The sequence below is a fragment of the Scyliorhinus torazame genome, chromosome 9 (assembly GCF_047496885.1).
Source record: "Scyliorhinus torazame isolate Kashiwa2021f chromosome 9, sScyTor2.1, whole genome shotgun sequence".
NCBI lineage: Eukaryota > Metazoa > Chordata > Chondrichthyes > Carcharhiniformes > Scyliorhinidae > Scyliorhinus > Scyliorhinus torazame.
The window spans coordinates 1,368,207-1,384,645 of NC_092715.1; the positions used below are offsets into that span (position 1 = coordinate 1,368,207).

At 54.5% G+C, this 16,439-nt stretch overlaps 1 protein-coding gene across 1 annotated transcript in view; it reads left to right on the top strand.

Annotated features, from left to right (window-relative positions):
• The window catches only part of LOC140429044 (excitatory amino acid transporter 1-like), a 379,543-nt gene that overhangs the window by 80,914 nt on the left and 282,190 nt on the right, over positions 1–16,439 (top strand). Inside the window, exon 4 of the mRNA XM_072515573.1 lies at positions 3,439–3,643. Coding sequence (XP_072371674.1) covers positions 3,439–3,643 — 205 coding nt within the window. The remainder of the gene's footprint in view (positions 1–3,438; positions 3,644–16,439) is intronic.

A 16,439-nucleotide genomic window follows, 5' to 3' on the forward strand; every position in this document is an offset into this window, starting at 1 on the left:
GCCATCCTGAAAAAGACCCCTTTATCCCCACTCTCTGCCTTCTGCCAGTCAGCCAATCCTCTATCCATGCCAGGATCTTACCCTGAACACCATGGGCTCTTAACTTATTTAACAGTCTCCTATGCGGCACCTTGTCAAAGGCCTTCTGGAAATCTAAATAAATCACGTCCACTGGTTCTCCTTTGTCTAACTTCCTTGTTACCTCCTCAAAGAACTCTAACAGATTTGTCAGACACGACCTCCCCTTGACGAAGCCGTGCTGACTCAGTCCTATTTTATGCATTTCCAAGTACTCCGCGATCTCATCTTTAATAACAGACTCTAAAATCTTACCAATGACCGAAGTCAGGCTAACCGGCCTATAATTTCCCTTCTTCTGCCTCCCTCCCTTCTTAAACAGGGGTGTTACATTAGCCACTTTCCAGTCCTCTGGGACCCTTCCTGCCTCCAGTGATTGCTGAAAGATCATCACCAATGCCACCACAATTTCCTCAGCTATCTCTTTTAGAACCCTGGGGTGTAGTCCATCCGGTCCAGGTGATTTATACACCTTCAGACCTTTCAGTTTACCCAGAACCTTCTCCTTAGTAATGGTCACTGCACTCACCTCTGCCCCCTGGTTCTCCTGGAGCTCTGACATCCCACTGGTGTCTTCCACCGTGAAGACTGATGTAAAGTAACTATTCAGTTCATCTGCCATTTCTTTGTTTCCTATTATTACTTCTCCAGCCACGTTTTCCAGTGGTCCAGTCTATTTTTGCCTCTCTCTTACTTTTATATATTGAAAAAAACTCTTCCTATCTTCCTTTATATTACTCGCTAGCTTGCACTCATATTTCATCTTCTCCCCCCTTATTGCTTTTTTAGTTATCCTCTGCTCGCTTTTAAGTGCTTCCCAATCCTCTGGCTTCCCACTAATTCTCGCCACTTTGTATGCTTTTATGCTGTCCTTGACGTCCCTCGTCAGCCACGGATGCCTTGTCCTCCCCTTAGCATGTTTCCTCCTTCTTGGGATGAATTTCTGTTGTGCCTCCCGAATAACCCCTAAAAACCCCTGCCATTGCTGTTCCACTGTCTTCCCTGCTAGGCTCCTTTTCCAATCAACCAATAATAATAATAGCTTATTGTCACAAGTATGCTTCAATGAAGTTACTGTGAAAAGCCCCAACTCTGGCCAGCTCCTCCCTCATGTCTTTGTAGTTACCCTTATTTAATTGTAATACCATTCCATCTCATTGCAGCTTCTCTCCCTCAAACTGCAGGGTAAATTCTATCATATTGTGGTCACTGCTCCCTAACGGTTCCTTCACCTTCAGCTCCCTAATCAAGTCTGCCTCATTACACATCACCAAATCCAGAATTGCCTGTTCCCTAGTAGGCTGTGTCACAAGCTGCTCCAAAAAACCATCTCTTAGATATTCCACAAATTCCTTTTCTTGGGATCCACTACCAACCTGATTTTCCCAGTCCACCTGCATATTGATGTCCCCCATGATTATTGTAATATTGCCTTTTTTACATGCCTTTTCTATCCTGATTTATTTTCTGCCCCACATCCTGACTACTGCTATGGGGCCTGTACCTAACTCCCATCAGGGTCTTTTTACCTTTGCGATTCCTCAACCCTACCCACAGAGATTTTATGCCTTCTGATCCTATATCGCTCCTTGCTATCGATTTAACTTCATTCCTAACATTGCAACCCAAACCCCTTTGCCCATCTGCCTGTCCTTTCGATAGGGCACATATCCTTGTATATTTAAATCCCAGCCCTGATCCACTTACAGCCACACCTCTGATGCCCACAACATCGTACCAGCCAATTTCAATGTGCGCAACAAACTCATTTACCTTGTTCCGTGTACTGCGCGCATTTAGGTACAACACCCCCAATCCTGCATTGACCACCTCCCTTCTCACACTTGTCACCTTTTCTGCTCTGCCCGAGGGTGATGTTCTATTATTTTGGTTCTCTATTTCCCCTTCAGTTATTACACCGAATCAGCTAACGCTCTGGTTCCCACCCCGCTGCCACAGTAGCTTAAATCCTCCCGCGTGACACGAGCAAACCTCCCAGCCAGGATATTGGTGCCCCTCGAGTTTAGATGCAACCCGTCCTTCTTGTACAGGTCCCACCTGCCCTGGAAGAGATTCCAATGGTCCAGAAATCTGAAACCCTCCCTCCTACACCAGCTGTTTAGCCACATGTTTAGTTGCACTATCCTCCTATTTCTAGCCTCGCTGGCACGTGGCACATAGAATCACAGAATTTACAGTGCAGAAGGAGGCCATTTGGCCCATCGAGTCTGCACCGGCTCTTGGAAAGAGCACCCCACTTAAGCCCATGCCTCCACCCTATCCCCGTAACCCCACCTAACCTTTTTGGACACGAAGGGCAATTTATCACGGCCAGCCCACCTAACCTGCACATCTTTGGACTGTGGGAGGAAACCGGAGCACCCGGAGGAAACCCAGGAAGACACGGGGAGGATGTGCAGACTCCAGACAGACACCCAAGCTGGAATCGAACCTGGGACCCTGGAGCTGTGAAGCAACTGTGCTAACCACTGTGCTACCATGCTGCCCACGGAGTAATCCTGAGATTACAACGCTAGAGGTCCTGCTTTTTAGCTTACTGCCTAACTCCCTGAACTCTTCCTGCCTATGTCGTTAGTTCCTATGTGAACTACGACCTCTGGCTGTTCACCCTCCGGGTGCTCCTGTGTTCGTTCAGAGACATCCTGGACCCTGGCACCAGGGAGGCAACACACCATTCTGGAGTCTCTTTCACGTCCACAGAAGCACCTATCTGTGCCCCTTACTATAGAGTCCCCTATAACTATCGCTCTCCTGCACTTTACCCTCCCCTGCTGAGCAACAGAGCCAGCCATGATGCCACTGTTCTGGCTGCTGTTGTTTTCCCCTGATAGGCTACCCCCCCAACAGTATCCAAAATGGTATACCTGTTCGAGAGGGGGACAACAACAGGGGATTCCTGCACTGACTGCCTGCCCTTTCTAGTGGTCACCTATCTGTCCCACGCAGACACGGGGAGAACGTGCAGACTCCGCACAGTGACCCAAGCCGGGAATCGAACCCGGGGACCCTGGAACTGTGAAGCCACTGTGCTAGCCACTGTGCTACCATGCTGACATATATGTCACTGCATGCACACACCCTGCGATGGGAACGGCGGGCGAGTGTATAGAAGGATGAACATCGTGCTGGGGATACAACTTTCCGAAGATTTCTTCCTACTTCTCTTCCTCGAAGACCCTCCTTCCAATCTGCCCCTTTGCAGAAGTTTTGAGACCTCCTTATTTTGGCTTTGTGAAAATTCTTGCGGCGATTTTCTTTGTAGATGCTGCTGAAATGCATGTTGTTGGTATAGCAAATGTATTAAATCACAATTGTGATCTGAATGTTTCCATGTGACAGGAATGGCCGCCCTAGACAGCAAGGCTTCTGGGAAAATGGGTCTGCGAGCAGTCGTTTACTACACAACCACCACCGTTCTGGCAGTGATAACCGGCATCATCATGGTGCTTATCATCCATCCTGGGGGAGGAGGCAAGGAGAAGATGCACCGGGAAGGCAAGATTGAAAAAGTGCATTCAGCTGATGCATTCATGGATTTAGTCAGGTCTGGCGAGCATCAAAACATTCTACCAACAAACAGAAAACCAAATGCATGGATCTAGAATCATATTGTCATCTTTAACTTGAAATCATTCGTCCCACTGACATCAAATCTCCATAATAATATATACATTAAATGTGTACACTGATAAAATGCACAATTTCTCTCTCTCTCTCTCTCTCTCTCTCACACTCACTCACTCACACACACGCAAACACTTAGACACATCTGGAACAGTGTCCTCACAGTCAGCGTCACAGTGAAGCAGTCTGGGAACGGTGTCCTCACAGTCAGCGTCACAGTGAAGCCGTCTGGGAACGGTGTCCTCACAGTCAGCGTCACAGTGAAGCCGTCTGGGAACAGTGTCCTCGCAGTCAGCGTCACAGTGAAGCTGTCTGGGAACAGTGTCCTCACAGTCAGCGTCACAGTGAAGCAGTCTGGGAACAGTGTCCTCACAGTCAGCGTCACAGTGAAGCAGTCTGGGAATGGTGTCCTCACAGTCAGCGTCACAGTGAAGCAGTCTGGGAACGGTGCACTCGCAGTCAGCGTCACAGTGAAGCAGTCTGGGAACGGTGCACTCGCAGTCAGCGTCACAGTGAAGCAGTCTGGGAACGGTGCCCTCGCAGTCAGCGTCACAGTGAAGCTGCCTGGGAACAGTGTCCTCGCAGTCAGCGTCACAGTGAAGCAGTCTGGGAACGGTGTCCTCACAGTCAGCGTCACAGTGAAGCAGTCTGGGAACAGTGTCCTCACAGTCAGCGTCACAGTGAAGCAGTCTGGGAACAGTGTCCTCACAGTCAGCGTCACAGTGAAGCAGTCTGGGAACGGTGCCCTCGCAGTCAGCGTCACAGTGAAGCAGTCTGGGAACGGTGTCCTCGCAGTCAGCGTCACAGTGAAGCAGTCTGGGAACGGTGTCCTCACAGTCAGCGTCACAGTGAAGCAGTGTGAACGGTGTCCTCGCAGTCAGCGTCACAGTGAAGTAGTCTGGGAACGGTGTCCTCGCAGTCAGCGTCACAGTGAAGCTGTCTGGGAACGGTGTCCTCGCAGTCAGTGTCACAGTGAAGCAGTCTGGGAATGGTCTCCTCGCAGTCAGTGTCACAGTGAAGCAGTCTGGGAACGGTGCCCTCGCAGTCAGTGTCACAGTGAAGCAGTCTGGGAACGGTGTCCTCGCAGTCAGTGTCACAGTGAAGCAGTGTGAAAGGTGTCCTCGCAGTCAGCGTCACAGTGAAGCAGTCTGGGAACGGTGTCCTCACAGTCAGCGTCACAGTGAAGCAGTGTGAACGGTGTCCTCGCAGTCAGCGTCACAGTGAAGTAGTCTGGGAACGGTGTCCTCGCAGTCAGTGTCACAGTGAAGCAGTCTGGGAACGGTGTCCTCACAGTCAGCGTCACAGTGAAACAGTCTGGGAACGGTGCCCTCGCAGTCAGTGTCACAGTGAAGCAGTCTGGGAACGGTGTCCTCGCAGTCAGTGTCACAGTGAAGCAGTCTGGGAGATGTGTCCTCACAGTCAGCGTCACAGTGAAGCAGTCTGGGAACGGTGCCCTCGCAGTCAGTGTCACAGTGAAGCAGTCTGGGAACAGTGTCCTCGCAGTCAGCATCACAGTGAAGCAGTCTGGGAACGGTGTCCTCACAGACAGCGTCACAGTGAAGCAGTCTGGGAACGATGTCCTCGCAGTCAGCGTCGCAGTGAAGCAGTCTGGGAACGGTGTCCTCACAGGGTCACAGTGAGCAGTCTGGGAACGGTGTCCTCGCAGTCAGTGTCACAGTGAAGCAGTCTGGGAACGGTGTCCTCACAGTCAGTGTCACAGTGAAACAGTCTGGGAACGGTGCCCTCGCAGTCAGTGTCACAGTGAAGCAGTCTGGGAACGGTGTCCTCGCAGTCAGTGTCACAGTGAAGCAGTCTGGGAGATGTGTCCTCACAGTCAGCGTCACAGTGAAGCAGTCTGGGAACGGTGCCCTCGCAGTCAGTGTCACAGTGAAGCAGTCTGGGAACAGTGTCCTCGCAGTCAGCATCACAGTGAAGCAGTCTGGGAACGGTGCCCTCGCAGTCAGTGTCACAGTGAAGCAGTCTGGGAACAGTGTCCTCGCAGTCAGCATCACAGTGAAGCAGTCTGGGAACGGTGTCCTCACAGACAGCGTCACAGTGAAGCAGTCTGGGAACGATGTCCTCGCAGTCAGCGTCGCAGTGAAGCAGTCTGGGAACGGTGTCCTCACAGGGTCACAGTGAGCAGTCTGGGAACGGTGTCCTCGCAGTCAGCGTCACAGTGAAGCAGTCGGGGAACAGTGTCCTCACTGTCAGCGTCACAGTGAAGCAGTCTGGGAACAGTGTCCTCACAGTCAGCGTCACAGTGAAGCAGTCGGGGAACAGTGTCCTCACAGTCAGCGTCACAGTGAAGCAGTCTGGGAACGGTGTCCACACAGTCAGCGTCACAGTGAAGCAGTCGGGGAACAGTGTCCTCACAGTCAGCGTCACAGTGAAGCAGTCTGGGAACAGTGTCCACACAGTCAGCGTCACAGTGAAGCCGTCTGCGAACGGTGAACTCGCAGTCAGCGTCACAGTGAAGCAGTCTGGGGACGGTGTCCACACAGTCAGCGTCACAGTGAAGCAGTCTGGGAACGGTGTCCTCGCAGTCAGCGTCACAGTGAAGCAGTCTGGGATCGGTGTCCTCGCAGTCAGTGTCACAGTGAAGCAGTCTGGGAACGGTGTCCTGCAGTCAGCGTTACAGTGAAGCAGTCTGGGAACGGTGTCCTGCAGTCAGCGTTACAGTGAAGCAGTCTGGGAACGGTGTCCTGCAGTCAGTGTCACAGTGAAGCAGTCTGGGAACGGTGTCCTGCAGTCAGCCTTACAGTGAAGCAGTCTGGGAACTGTGTCCTCGCAGTCAGCGTCACAGTGAAGCAGTCTCGGAACGGTGTCCTCGCAGTCAGTATCACAGTGAAGCAGTCTGGGAACGGTGTCCTCACAGTCAGTGTCACAGTGAAGCAGTCTGGGAACGGTGTCCACACAGTCAGCGTCACAGAGAAGCAGTCTGGGAACGGTGTCCTGCAGTCAGTGTCACAGTGAAGCAGTCTGGGAACGGTGTCCTCGCAGTCAGTGTCACAGTGAAGCAGTCTGGGAACGGTGTCCACACAGTCAGCGTCACAGTGAAGCAGTCTGGAAACAGTGTCCTCACAGTCAGCGTCACAGTGAAGCAGTCTGGGAACGGTGTCCTCGCAGTCAGCGTCACAGTGAAGCAGTCTCGGAACGGTGTCCTCGCAGTCAGTATCACAGTGAAGCAGTCTGGGAACGGTGTCCTCACAGTCAGTGTCACAGTGAAGCAGTCTGGGAACGGTGTCCTCGCAGTCAGCGTCACAGTGAAGCAGTCTGGGAACGGTGTCCTCACAGTCAGTGTCACAGTGAAGCAGTCTGGGAACGGTGTCCTCACAGCGTCACTGTGTAGCAGTCTGGGAACGGTGTCCTCACAGTCAGTGTCACAGTGAAGCAGTCTGTGAATGGTGTCCTCACAGCGTCACTGTGAAGCAGTCTGGGAACGGTGTCCACACTGTCAGCGTCACAGTGAAGCAGTGTGGGAACGGTGCCCTCACAGTCAGTGTCACAGTGAAGCAGTCTGGGAACAGTGTCCTCGCAGTCAGCGTCACAGTGAAGCAGTCTGGGAACGGTGTCCTCACAGTCAGCGTCACAGTGAAGCAGTCTGGGAACAGTGTCCTCGCAGTCAGCGTCACAGTGAAGCAGTCTGGGAACGGTGCCCTAGCAGTCAGCGTCACAGTGAGGCATTCTGGGAACAGTGTCCTCACAGTCAGTGTCACAGTGAAGCAGTCTGGGAACAGTGTCCTCGCAGTCAGCGTCACAGTGAAGCAGTCTGGGAACGGTGTCCTCACAGTCAGCGTCACAGTGAAGCAGTCTGGGAACAGTGTCCTCGCAGTCAGCGTCACAGTGAAGCAGTCTGGGAACGGTGCCCTAGCAGTCAGCGTCACAGTGAGGCATTCTGGGAACAGTGTCCTCACAGTCAGTGTCACAGTGAAGCAGTCTGGGAACAGTGTCCTCACAGTCAGCGTCACAGTGAAGTCGTCTGGGAACAGTGTCCTCGCAGTCAGCGTCACAGTGAAGTCGTCTGGGAACAGTGTCCTCACAGTCAGCGTCACAGTGAAGCAGTCTGGGAACGGTGTCCTCACCGTCAGTGTCACAGTGAAGCAGTCTGGGGACAGTGTCCTCGCAGTCAGCACCACAGTGAAGCAGTCTGGGAACGGTGTCCTCACAGTCAGCGTCACAGTGAAGCAGTCTGGGAACAGTGTCCTCGCAGTCAGCGTCACAGTGAAGTAGTCTGGGAACAGTGTCCTCACAGTCAGCGTCACAGTGAAGCAGTCTGGGAACAGTGTCCTCGCAGTCAGTGTCACAGTGAAGCAGTCTGGGAACGGTGTCCTCACAGTCAGCGTCACAGTGAAATAGTCTGGGAACGGTGTCCTCGCAGTCAGCGTCACAGTGAAGCAGTCTGGGAACGGTGTCCTCGCAGTCAGCATCACAGTGAAGCAGTCTGGGAACAGTGTCCTCGCAGTCAGCGTCACAGTGAAGTAGTCTGGGAACAGTGTCCTCGCAGTCAGCGTCACAGTGAAGTAGTCTGGGAACAGTGTCCTCGCAGTCAGCGTCACAGTGAAGCAGTCTGGGAACGGTGTCCTCACAGTCAGCGTCACAGTGAAGCAGTCTGGGAACGGTGTCGTCACAGTCAGTGTCACAGTGAAGCAGTCTGGGAACGGTGTCGTCACAGTCAGTGTCACAGTGAAGCAGTCTGGGAATGCTGTCCTCGCAGCCAGCGTCACAGTGAAGCAGTCTGGGAACAATGTCCTCACAGTCAGCGTCACAGTGAAGCAGTCTGGGAACAGTGTCCCCACAGTCAGCGTCACAGTGAAGCAGTCTGTGAGCGGTGTCCTCGCAGTCAGCGTCACAGTGAAGCAGTCTGGGAACAGTGTCCTCGCAGTCAGCGTCACAGTGAAGTAGTCTGGGAACAGTGTCCTCACAGTCAGTGACACAGTGAAGCAGTCTGGGAACGGTGTCCTCACAGTCAGCGTCACAGTGAAGCTGTCTGGGAACGGTGTCGTCACAGTCAGTGACACAGTGAAGCATTCTGGGAACGGTGTCCTCGCAGTCAGCGTCACAGTGAAGCAGTGTGAACGGTGTCCTCGCAGTCAGCGTCACAGTGAAGCAGTCTGGGAACGGTGTCCTCGCAGTCAGCGTCACAGTGAAGCTGTCTGGGAACGGTGTCCTCACAGTCAGTGTCACAGTGAAGCAGTCTGGGAACGGTCTCCTCGCAGTCAGTGTCACAGTGAAGCAGTCTGGGAACGGTGCCCTCGCAGTCAGTGTCACAGTGAAGCAGTCTGGGAACGGTGTCCTCGCAGTCAGTGTCACAGTGAAGCAGTCTGGGAACGGTGTCCTCGCAGTCAGCGTCACAGTGAAGCAGTCTGGGAACGGTGTCCACACACTCAGTGTCACAGTGAAGCAGTCTGGGAACGGTGTCCTCGCAGTCAGCGTCACAGTGAAGCAGTCTGGGAACAGTGTCCACATAGTCAGCGTCACAGTGAAGCAGTGTGAACGGTGTCCTCGCGGTCAGCGTCACAGTGAAGTAGTCTGGGAACGGTGTCCTCGCAGTCAGCGTCACAGTGAAGCAGCCTGGGAACGGTGTCGTCACAGTGAAGCAGTCTGGGAACGGTGTCCTCGCAGTCAGTGTCACAGTGAAGCAGTCTGGGAACGGTGTCCTCACAGTCAGCGTCACAGTGAAGCAGTCTGGGAACGGTGTCCTCGCAGTCAGCGTCACAGTGAAGCAGTCTGGGAACGGTGCCCTCGCAGTCAGTGTCACAGTGAAGCAGTCTGGGAACAGTTTCCTCGCAGTCAGCATCACAGTGAAGCAGTCTGGGAACGGTGTCCTCACAGACAGCGTCACAGTGAAGCAGTCTGGGAACGATGTCCTCGCAGTCAGCGTCGCAGTGAAGCAGTCTGGGAACGGTGTCTTCGCAGTCAGCGTCACAGTGAAGCAGTCTGGGAACGGTGTCCACACAGTCAGCGTCACAGTGAAGCAGCCTGGGAACGGTGTCCACACAGTCAGCGTCACTGTGAAGCAGTCTGGGAACGGTGTCCTCACAGTCAGCGTCACAGTGAAGCAGTCTGGGAACGGTGTCCGCACAGTCAGCGTCACAGTGAAGCAGTCGGGGAACAGTGTCCACACAGTCAGCGTCACAGTGAAGCAGTCTGGGAACAGTGTCCACACAGTCAGCGTCACAGTGAAGCCGTCTGCGAACGGTGAACTCGCAGTCAGCGTCACAGTGAAGCAGTCTGGGGACGGTGTCCACACAGTCAGCATCACAGTGAAGCAGTCTGGGAACGGTGTCCTCACAGGGTCACAGTGAGCAGTCTGGGAACGGTGTCCTCGCAGTCAGCGTCACAGTGAAGCAGTCTGGGAACGGTGTCCTCACAGTCAGCGTCACAGTGAAGCAGTCTGGGAACGGTGTCCACACAGTCAGCGTCACAGTGAAGCAGTCGGGGAACAGTGTCCACACAGTCAGCGTCACAGTGAAGCAGTCTGGGAACAGTGTCCACACAGTCAGCGTCACAGTGAAGCCGTCTGCGAACGGTGAACTCGCAGTCAGCGTCACAGTGAAGCAGTCTGGGGACGGTGTCCACACAGTCAGCGTCACAGTGAAGCAGTCTGGGAACGGTGTCCTCACAGTCAGCGTCACAGTGAAGCAGTCTGGGGACGGTGTCCTCACAGTCAGCGTCACAGTGAAGCCGTCTGCGAACGGTGAACTCGCAGTCAGCGTCACGGTGAAGCAGTCTGGGATCGGTGTCCTCGCAGTCAGCGTCACAGTGAAGCAGTCTGGGAACGGTGCCCTCGCAGTCAGCGTCACAGTGAAGCAGTCTGGGAACGGTGTCCTCGCAGTCAGCGTCACAGTGAAGCAGTCTGGGAACGGTGTTCACACACAGTCAGCGTCACAGTGAAGCAGTCTGGGAACGGTGTCCTCGCAGCGTCACAGTGAAGCAGTCTGGGAACGGTGTCCTCGCAGTCAGCGTCACAGTGAAGCAGTCTGGGAACGGCGTCCTCACAGCGTCACAGTGAAGCAGTCTGGGAACAGTATCCTCGCAGTCAGCGTCACAGTGAAGCAGTCTGGGAACGGTGTCCTCACAGTCTGCGTCACAGTGAAGCAGTCTGGGAACGGTGTCCTCACAGTCAGCGTCACAGTGAAGCAGTCTGGGAACGGTGTCCTCACAGTCAGCGTCACAGTGAAGCAGTCTGGGGACGGTGTCCTCACAGCGTCACAGTGAAGCAGTCTGGGAACGGCGTCCTCACAGCGTCACAGTGAAGCAGTCTGGGGACGGTGTCCTCACAGCGTCACAGTGAAGCAGTCTGGGAACAGTATCCTCGCAGTCAGCGTCACAGTGAAGCAGTCTGGGAACGGTGTCCTCGCAGTCAGCGTCACAGTGAAGCAGTCTGGGAACGGTGTCCTCACAGTCAGTGTTACAGTGAAGCAGTCTGGGAACGGCGTCCTCACAGCGTCACAGTGAAGCAGTCTGGGAACGGTGTTCTCACAGTCAGCGTCACAGTGAAGCAGTCTGGAAACGGTGTTCTCACAGTCAGTGTCACAGTGAAGCAGTCTGGGAACGGTGTCCACACTGTCAGTGTTACAGTGAAGCAGTCTGGGAATGGTGTCCTCACAGTCAGTGTTACAGTGAAGCAGTCTGGGAACGGTGTCCTTGCAGTCAGCGTCACAGTGAAGCAGTCTGGGAACGGTGTCCTCACAGTCAGCGTCACAGTGAAGCAGTCTGGGAATGGTGTCCTCACAGTCAGTGTCACAGTGAAGCAGTCTGGGAACGGTGCCCTCGCAGTCAGCGTCACAGTGAAGCAGTCTGGGAACAGTGTTCTCACAGTCAGCGTCACAGTGAAGCAGTGTGGGAACGGTGTCCACATAGCGTCACTGTGAAGCAGTCTGGGAACGGTGTCCTCGCAGTCAGCGTCACAGTGAAGCAGTCTGTGAATGGTATCCTCACAGCGTCACTGTGAAGCAGTCTGGGAACGGTGTCCTCGCAGTCAGTGTCACAGTGAAGCAGTCTGGGAACGGTGTCCTCGCAGTCAGCGTCACAGTGAAGCAGTGTGGGAACGGTGTCCACACAGTCAGCGTCACAGTGAAGCAGTCTGGGAACGGTGTCCTCGCAGTCAGCGTCACAGTGAAGCAGTCTGGAAACGGTGTCCTCGCAGTCAGCGTCACAGTGAAGCAGTCTGGGAACGGTGTCCTCACAGTCAGTGTCACAGTGAAGCAGTCTGGGAACGGTGTCCTCACATCGTCACAGTGAAGCAGTCTGGGAACGGTGTCCTCACAGCGTCACAGTGAAGCAGTCTGGGAACGGTGTCCTCACAGTCAGTGTCACAGTGAAGCAGTCTGGGAACGGTGTCCTCACAGCGTCACTGTGAAGCAGTCTGGGAACGGTGTCCACTGTCAGCGTCACAGTGAAGCAGTGTGGGAACGGTGTCCTCGCAGTCAGCGTCACAGTGAAGCAGTCTGGGAACAGTGTCCTCGCAGTCAGCGTCACAGTGAAGCAGTCTGGGAACGGTGCCCTCGCAGTCAGCGTCACAGTGAAGCAGTCTGGGAATGGTGTCCTCGCAGTCAGCGTCACAGTGAAGTCATCTGGGAACAGTGTCCTCGCAGTCAGCGTCACAGTGAAGTCGTCTGGGAACAGTGTCCTCGCAGTCAGCGTCACAGTGAAGTCGTCTGGGAACAGTGTCCTCGCAGTCAGTGTCACAGTGAAGCAGTCTGGGGACAGTGTCCTCGCAGTCAGCACCACAGTGAAGCAGTCTGGGAACGGTGTCCTCACAGTCAGCGTCACAGTGAAGCAGTCTGGGAACAGTGTCCTCGCAGTCAGCGTCACAGTGAAGTAGTCTGGGAACAGTGTCCTCGCAGTCAGCGTCACAGTGAAGCAGTCTGGGAACAGTGTCCTCGCAGTCAGTGTCACAGTGAAGCAGTCTGGGTACGGTGTCCTCACAGACAGCGTCACAGTGAAGCAGTCTGGGAACGGTGTCCTCGCAGTCAGCGTCACAGTGAAGCAGTCTGGGAACGGTGTCCTCGTAGTCAGCGTCACAGTGAAGCAGTCTGGGAACGGTGTCCTCGCAGTCAGCATCACAGTGAAGCAGTCTGGGAACAGTGTCCTCGTAGTCAGCGTCACAGTGAAGTAGTCTGGGAACAGTGTCCTCACAGTCAGCGTCACAGTGAAGCAGTCTGGGAACAGTGTCCTCGCAGTCAGTGTCACAGTGAAGCAGTCTGGGAACGGTGTCCTTGCAGTCAGCGTCACAGTGAAGTAGTCTGGGAACAGTGTCCTCGCAGTCAGCGTCACAGTGAAGCAGTCTGGGAACGGTGTCCTCACAGTCAGCGTCACAGTGAAGCAGTCTGGGAACGGTGTCCTCACAGTCAGCGTCACAGTGAAGTAGTCTGGGAACAGTGTCCCCACAGTCAGCGTCACAGTGAAACAGTCTGGGAACGGTGTCCTCACAGTCAGTGACACAGTGAAGCAGTCTGGGAACAGTGTCCTCGCAGTCAGCGTCACAGTGAAGTAGTCTGGGAACAGTGTCCTCACAGTCAGTGACACAGTGAAGCAGTCTGGGAACGGTGTCCTCGCAGTCAGCGTCACAGTGAAGTAGTCTGGGAACAGTGTCCTCACAGTCAGCGTCACAGTGAAGCAGTCTGGGAACAGTGTCCTCGCAGTCAGTGTCACAGTGAAGCAGTCTGGGAACAGTGTCCTCACAGTCAGCGTCACACTGAAGCAATCTGGGAACAGTGTCCTGCAGTCAGTGTCACAGTGAAGCAGTCTGGGAACGGTGTCCTGACAGTCAGCGTCACAGTGAAGCAGTCTGGGAACAGTGTCCTCGCAGTCAGCGTCACAGTGTCCTCGCAGTCAGCATCACAGTGAAGCAGTCTGGGAACAGTGTCCTGCAGTCAGTGTCACAGTGAAGCAGTCTGGGAACGGTGTCCTCACAGCGTCACAGTGAAGCAGTCTGGGAACGGTGTCCTCACAGTCAGCGTCACAGTGAAGCAGTCTGGGAACAGTGTCCTCACAGTCAGCGTCACAGTGAAGCAGTCTGGGAACGGTGTCCTCACAGTCAGTGTCACAGTGAAGCAGTCTGGGAATGATGTCCACACAGTCAGCGTCCCAGTGAAGCCGTCTGGGAACAGTGTCTTCGCAGTGAGGCTGTCTGGGAATGATGTCCACACAGTCAGTGTCACAGTGAAGCAGTCTGGGAACGGTGTCCTCGCAGTCAGTGTCACAGTGAAGCAGTCTGGGAACGGTGTCCTCGCAGTCAGCATCACAGAGGAGCAGTCTGGGAACGGTGTCCTCGCAGTCAGCGTCACAGTGAAGCAGTCTGGGAACGGTGCCCTCGCAGTCAGCGTCACAGTGAAGCAGTCTGGGAACGGTGTCCGCGCAGTCAGCATCACAGTGAAGCAGTCTGGGAACGGTGTCCTCGCAGTCAGCGTCACAGTGAAGCAGTCTGCGAACGGTGTCCTCGCAGTCAGCGTCACAGTGAAGCAGTCTGGGAACGGTGTCCTCGCAGTCAGCGTCACAGTGAAGCAGTCTGGGAACGGTGTCCTCGCAGTCAGCGTCACAGTGAAGCAGTCTGGGAATGGTGTCCTCGCAGTCAGCGTCACAGTGAAGCAGTCTGGGAACGGTGTCCTCACAGTCAGCGTCACAGTGAAGCAGTCTGGGAATGGTGTCCTCGCAGTCAGCGTCACAGTGAAGCAGTCTGGGAACGGTGTCCTCACAGTCAGCGTCACAGTGAAGCAGTCTGGGAATGGTGTCCTCGCAGTCAGCGTCACAGTGAAGCAGTCTGGGAACGTTGTCCTCACAGTCAGTGTCACAGTGAAGCAGTCTGAGAACGGAGGCCTCGCAGCGTCACAGTGAAGCAGTCTGGGAAAGGTGTCCTCGCAGTCAGCGTCACAGTGAAGCAGTCTGGGAACGGTGTCCACACAGCGTCACAGTGAAGCAGTCTGGGAACGGTGTCCTCGCAGTCAGCGTCACAGTGAAGCAGTCTGGGAACGGTGTCCTCGCAGTCAGCGTCACAGTGAAGCAGTCTGGGAACGGTGCCCTCGCAGTCAGTGTCAAAGTGAAGCAGTCTGGGAACGGTGTCCTCACAGCGTCACAGTGAAGCAGTCTGCGAACAATGTCCTCACAGTCAGCGTCACAGTGAAGCAGTCTGGGAACGGTGCCCTCACAGTCAGCGTCGCAGTGAAGCAGTCTGGGAACGGTGTCCTCACAGTCAGCGTCACAGTGAAGCAGTCTGGGAACGGTGTCCTCACAGTCAGCGTCGCAGTGAAGCAGTCTGGGAACGGTGTCCTCACAGTCAGCGTCACAGTGAAGCAGTCTGGGAATGATGTCCACCCAGTCAGCGTCACAGTGAAGCAGTCTGGGAGCAGTGTCCTCACAGTCAGTGTCACAGTGAAGCAGTCTGGGAACGGTGTCCTCACAGTCAGCGTCACAGTGAAGCAGTCTGGGAACAGTGTCCTCACAGTCAGTGTCACAGTGAAGCAGTCTGGGAACGGCGTCCTTGCAGTCAGCGTCACAGTGAAGCAGTCTGGGAACGGTGTCCCCACAGTCAGCGTCACAGTGAAGCCGCCTGGGAACAATGTCCTCACAGTCAGCGTCACAGTGAAGCAGTCTGGGAACGGTGCCCTCGCAGTCAGCGTCACAGTGAAGCAGTCTGGGAACGGTGTCCTCACAGTCAGCGTCGCAGTGAAGCAGTCTGGGAACGGTGTCCTCACAGTCAGTGTCACAGTGAAGCAGTCTGGGAACGGTGTCCTCACAGTCAGCGTCACAGTGAAGCAGTCTGGGAACAGTGTCCTCACAGTCAGTGTCACAGTGAAGCAGTCTGGGAACGGCGTCCTTGCAGTCAGCGTCACAGTGAAGCAGTCTGGGAACAGTGTCCTCACAGTCAGCGTCACAGTGAAGCAGTCTGGGAATGGTGTCCTCACAGTCAGAATCACAGTGAAGCAGTCTGGGAACGGTGTCCTCGCAGTCAGCGTCACAGTGAAGCAGTTTGGGAACAATGTCCTCACAGTCAGCGTCACAGTGAAGCAGTCTGGGAACGGTGTCCTCGCAGTCAGCGTCACAGTGAAGCAGTCTGGGAATGGTGTCCTCACAGTCAGCGTCGCAGTGAAGCAGTCTGGGAATGATGTCCACACAGTCAGTGTCACAGTGAAGCAGTCTGGGAACGGTGTCCTCACAGTCAGCGTCACAGTGAAGCAGTCTGGGAACAGTGTCCTCACAGTCAGTGTCACAGTGAAGCAGTCTGGAAACGGTGTCCTAACTGTCAGCATCACAGTGAAGCAGTCTGGGAACGGCGTCCTTGCAGTCAGCGTCACAGTGAAGCAGTCTGGGAACGGTGTCTTCGCAGTCAGTGTCACAGTGAAGCAGTCTGGGAACAGTGTCCACACAGTCAGCGTCACAGTGAAGCAGTCTGGGAAGAGTGTCCTTGCAGTCAGCGTCACAGTGAAGCAGTCTGGGAAGAGTGTCCTTGCAGTCAGCGTCACAGTGAAGCAGTCTGGGAACAGTGTCCTCGCATTCAGCGTCACAGTGAAGCAGTCTGGGAACGGTGTCCTTGCAGTCAGCGTCACAGTGAAGCATAAGACATAGGAGTGGAAGTAAGGCCATTCGGCCCATCGAGTCCACTCCACCATTCAATCATGGCTGATTTCAACTCCATTTACCCGCTCACGCTCCATAGCCCTTAATTCCTCGAGATATCAAGAATTTATCAACTTCTGTCTTAAAGACACTCATCG